A 5051-nucleotide genomic window follows, 5' to 3' on the forward strand; every position below is an offset into this window, starting at 1 on the left:
CCCAGTACTGCAAAAAATAATAATTAATTTTTAAAAAGTCTGTTAAAACAGCCTCTTTACACCAGACATGGTGGTGCATCCTTGTAATCCCCGAACTCGGGTAGACGGAGGCAAGAGGATGCTTTGAAGTCCAAGGCCAGCCTGAACTGCATACTGAGACCCTGACGCAAAAAGCAAAGGGGGAAAAAAAAAAGTCTTAAGGGCCTGCCAAATAGCTCAGCGGATTAAAGTGCCTGCAAGCAGGCTCAGGGACCGGGGATTCGATCCCTGGGCCTATTGTGCTGGCCCCACCCCCAGGGCGCACTGAGACTGCAATTGAGACTGGGCGTGGTGGTGCGCACCTGTAATCCCAGCACTTGGAAGGCTGAAATAAGGAGAATCACTCTGAATCTGATCTAGTAGTGAGACCCTGAACACCCTGCAGACCTTTCCCTAAAATACAACAAATAAATAAATAAATAATGAAAAAAAAATAGCAGTCTTCTGTTGGATATGGTGACCCGCGTTTGTAATGCCAGCACTTGGCAGGAGGAACATTGCAAATTTGAGACCAGCCTAGGTGACAAAGTGAGCTGAAGGCCAGCCTGAACTGTGCAGAGAAGCCCTGTCTCAAAAGGACAAAAAAGGGCCATGGAGATAGCTCACCAGTCTAAGCACCTGCCTAGGCAAGCACAAGGACCCAGGTTTGATCCCCAGTATCACATGCCATGCTGGCCCTGCCCCAGGCATGCCAAGCGTCACCAAGGCCAGGAGTGGTGACACATACCTGTAATCCCAGAGCTGGGGAAGCTGAAACAGCAGGATCACTATGAATCAGAGCTGCATAGTGAGAGCCTGGACCACATACATAAGATAAAATAAGGGCTGGTGAGATAGCTCAGTAGAAAAAGCGCCTGCCTGGCAAGCACAGGGTCCTGAGTTCAATCCCCGGCACTGCCAAAAACTTTTTTAAAAATTTTAAAAAATGAAGCCTGCACTAGCTGAGGGTGGTTCCCCTGGTGACACTAACAACAGTTCCAGGTTCACAGCAGCAGCTGGGCTACAGAGCCAGGGGAGAAAGGCAGAGCCCAAAGGGCCTGTTTTGCCTGAAATGGAGCATGCTTTTGGGTCGTGGGTTGCAGGAGGGCCTGAGGCTCTGCCAGATGTTTGCTTCAGGCAAAGAGCACCAGGAAACTGCGCCCAGGACACATCCTGTGAGACAGAGGACCTGGGTCACCTCACCCTAGCCCTGTGCGAATCTCTGCGGGACCTTGACCTGAGAATACCTGTGTCGCTCATCTGTCACCAGGACAAATAAAAAGAAGGGGTATTTTGGCTCACGATTCTGGTGGTTCCAGTCTATGGGCAAGTGGCTCATTATAGGTGGGCCTCTGCTGGGCGTGGTGGCACAAGCCTGTGATCCCAGTGCTCAGAAGGCTGAGGCAGGAGGGTCTCCACCCATCCTCTAGGACTGCAGGACTGGAGATAGAGCCCAGGGCCTCCCACATGCCAGGCAAGTGCTCTACCATTGAGCTCTATCCCCAGCCTGGCCTTGAACTTTCAATCCTCCCTCTTCAGTCTCCTGAGTATTGGGATTACAGGTGTGAGATGTCATACCTGGACTTTTCTCCTTTGGTTGAGACCTTTCCCCTTCTCCATTTCCTCATCCTCATCCTCATCCTTCTGAGTAGAAACCCAAAGCTGGACTGGAGTCTTAGGCACCTGACTTGGGGACGCCGCACCCACAGCTCAGGTGAGAAGGGTAGACAATGGTGGAGCCTACAGCAGGTGAGCTCAGAGTAGGACGTGCTGGCTCCCTCATCATTATCACGGTCACCACTGGCACCTGACAAAGCCTCTGCTCAAGCCACCGTGTCCTCCCAGGCTGGGTCTGTGGATCCGGGGCACCAGGCTGTGTGGAGTGCCACTCTCCACGTGGAACTGGTGGTTTTGCTGCCTATTAGCGTCTGGACCAAGACAGGCATTCTTTGTGCATGCATATGTATACGCGCGTGTGCGTGTGTGTGCGTGCACGCGCACCAGCATACTGTCCACACAGGTCTTTACTGTGTGGACAGGGTGTCAGTTCATTCCAGATGTGCTGGAACAGCCCCAATTTCACATTTTTGGACCCCAGATCATGGAAATGTCCTGGAAATTCCAACGTGATTATTTCTTTACGTAGTGCTCCATCAGGCTCGTTCCAAAACAGGGTCTGAGGGCCAGCGCGCAGGGCTGGATATGGATTCAGGAGGATTTTAAAACAACAGAAAAGCGAATCAGAGAGAAGAGAGGGTAAGGCGAGACTCCAAAGCTCATAACTCTGTTCCGGTGCCTGCAGGAACAGGCCAGTCGGATCTAAGAATTTCCAAGCAGCCAGAGCTCAGAGGGAAATGGGCCAACATGGATCCACTCTTGGGACCTCCAGGACTCTCCCAAAAAATTCTTAGAAAGGAGATCAGCTTGACACAGGACAGAGAAGAACATATTCATGATCCATATCTTCACTCGGGTTTTTATTATACCATGGCCATTTGGCTGAGAAAGTAGGCATGGCCAGTCACCGCAGAGACCCAGGACACTGGGACCAATCAGAAAGTGCTATCTTTAAGTCATCTGGTGTGAGATCAAGCAGGATTTTGATAGGACAGCCAAAGCCTGACGTCAGAGTGGGGCGGGGATACAAAGTAGCTGCCAGTAACCTCACGGGCGTTGTAAGCCCTTCCAGTGGTCTCCTTCCGTGCAGAGGCTGCTTCTTTTCCTACCTTTAGTAAACGTGAAGTCTCACTATCTTTTGGGCATTTCTTTTTCAATTATTTGCTCAGAAGCTGGGTGTGGTGCTGCATGCTTGTAATCCCAGCACTCAGGAAGCTGAGGCAGGAAGATCACTGAGAGTTCAGTCAGCCTGAGCTGCACAGTGAATTCAAGAAAGCCCGCTTGAGCTGTGTCTCAGAAATACAAAGAACAAGCGCCGGCCACATAGCTCAGCTGATTAAAGCACCTACAAGCAGGTTCAGGGGCCGGGGGTTTGATCACAGGGCCTTCCGTGCCGGCCCGCCCCCGGGATGCTGAGATGCGATTGAGGATGGGCGTGGTGGGACGCACCTGTAATCCCAGCTTTTGGGAGGCTGTAAACAGGACAATCACTACGAGTCCGATCTAGTAGTGAGACCCTGAGCACCCTGTAGACCCTTCCCTAAAAAAAAAAAAAAAAAAAAAAAAAAAAGATTTGCATGTTTTTTCACACCGGAAAAAAAAAAAAAAAAAAGATTTGCATGTTTTTCTCGGAGTGCGACTCTTGTAATCCCAGCACTCAGGAGGCGGAGACAAGAGGATACCTACACATTTGAAGTTATCCTGAGCTACATAGTGAGACCCTGTCTCAAAAAGCAACAAAAAAGCAATACCTCGGTATCTTAGATGGGGTCAGACTGGGGGTTCTGGGGTGGAAGGTCCGGGGCCTGGATCTCTGGGACTGGAGCTGACCCTTGCGGAGAGAGCCGTTGCCAGCTGTGAGGGCCGTGGGCATGGGGCCTGCAGACATCATGAGCGTGGGCTTTATCGGGGCTGGCCAGCTGGCCTTTGCCCTGGCCAAGGGCTTCACAGCAGCAGGTGTCCTGGCCGCTCACAAGATAATGGCCAGCTCCCCAGACACGGACCTGGCCACAGTTTCTGCCCTCAGGAAGATAGGGGTGAACCTGACACCCCACAACAAGGAGACAGTTCAGTATAGCGATGTGCTCTTCCTGGCCGTGAAACCACACATCATTCCCTTCATCCTGGATGAGACTGGCGCTCACACCAATGACAGGCACCTTGTGGTGTCCTGTGCAGCTGGTGTCACTATCAACTCCATTGAGAAGAAGCTGACAGCATATCGAGCAGCCCCCAAGGTCATCCACTGTATGACCAACACCCCGGTTGTGGTGCGGGAGGGGGTCACCCATGCCCAGGAGGGGGATGCCAGGCTCCTGGAACAACTGCTGAGCAGCGTGGGCTTCTGTACAGAGGTTGAGGACGACCTGATTGATGCTGTTACGGGGCTCAGCGGCAGCGGCCCTGCCTGTGCGTCCACAGCGCTGGATGCCCTGGCTGATGGTGGCGTGAAGATGGGACTTCCAAGGCGCCTAGCAGTGCTCCTGGGGGCTCAGGCCCTTCTGGGAGCTGCCAAGAGGTTACTGGACTCAGAGGAGCACCCAGGCCAGCTGAAGGACAATGTCTGCTCTCCTGGTGGGGCCACTATCCACGCACTGCACGTACTGGAAAGTGGGGGCTTCCACTCCCTGCTCCTCAATGCTGTGGAGGCCTCTTGTACCCATGCATGGGAGCTGCAGGCCATGGCTGACCAGGAGACAGTCTCACCCGCCGCCATCAAGAAGACCATCCTGGACAAGGTTAAGCTGGACTCCACTGGAGGAACCTCCCTGTCTTCAGGCCATGCCAAGCTATCAGCCCACACCCTGGCCCCAGCAGGGCAGGACTGACCCGCCTGGCTGCCTGCTTCTTCTCTTCACTTGTCTTGCTTTCCTTCTAAGATGCTGTCATACCATGTCACCCAACTTCTGGGCTCAGTGGTCTTCCTGCTCAGGCTCCTCGGTGCTAGGACTACACTGTGTGCCACCACACCTGGCTGTGCTCTCTGCCTTCTCCTCTCTCGGCTCAAGGTATCTCTTCTCTTAGCCCAGGGCCACACACAGCTGAGGCTGAAGTCAGGGAGAGGCACATGACATACCCTGGGGACCTTTATAGTCCCTGAGTGCAAGCCCAATCATTCTAGGGTTGGCTTCTTGGGCCTCCTTCTCCTCCAGCTCCCCTGGAGCGAAGGCCTGTAGAAGGGCCTTCCCCACCTCTAGTGTCAGCTGGCTTGGGCTGTATTTCTTCCTGAGAACAAATGTGAAGGCATCCGCCACATACCAGAGGCACTTCCCTAGTAAGGACCAGTGGGCCCCAGGAGCCCAAGCTCACTGCTGGCAGTCCAGGTACCATGACCCCAGGGGATATTTGGAAAAAGGGCTCATTTCCACACTTGAGTATTCAAGCCACTGGCTGTTGTTCCTAGCACATCTTTCTGG

The 5051-nt window shown here is 53.2% G+C and overlaps 1 protein-coding gene across 2 annotated transcripts; it reads left to right on the top strand.

Moving 5' to 3' along the window:
• Nucleotides 1-3465: 3465 nt before the first annotated feature.
• Nucleotides 3466-4770, top strand: LOC101580837 (pyrroline-5-carboxylate reductase 1, mitochondrial-like). Of its 2 annotated transcripts, XM_012514181.2 has the most exons (2): nucleotides 3466-4040; nucleotides 4131-4770. In XM_012514181.2, exons 1-2 carry the CDS (start codon nucleotides 3507-3509, stop codon nucleotides 4461-4463), a joined length of 867 nt encoding a protein of 288 aa, XP_012369635.2. In that variant the 5' UTR covers nucleotides 3466-3506; the 3' UTR covers nucleotides 4464-4770. The 2 variants fall into 2 exon arrangements, with proteins under 2 accessions (XP_012369635.2, XP_012369634.1); XM_012514180.2 differs by having other exon boundaries at nucleotides 3466-4770.
• Nucleotides 4771-5051: the final 281 nt, after the last annotated feature.

This window comes from Octodon degus, unplaced genomic scaffold (assembly GCF_000260255.1).
Source record: "Octodon degus isolate 3935 unplaced genomic scaffold, OctDeg1.0 scaffold00026, whole genome shotgun sequence".
Lineage (NCBI taxonomy): Eukaryota > Metazoa > Chordata > Mammalia > Rodentia > Octodontidae > Octodon > Octodon degus.

Excerpts from the sequence above, each read along its gene's own strand:
- LOC101580837 (XM_012514180.2), top strand. The coding sequence starts at position 3,507 with ATGGGGCCTGCAGACATCATGAGCGTGGGCTTTATCGGGGCTGGCCAG.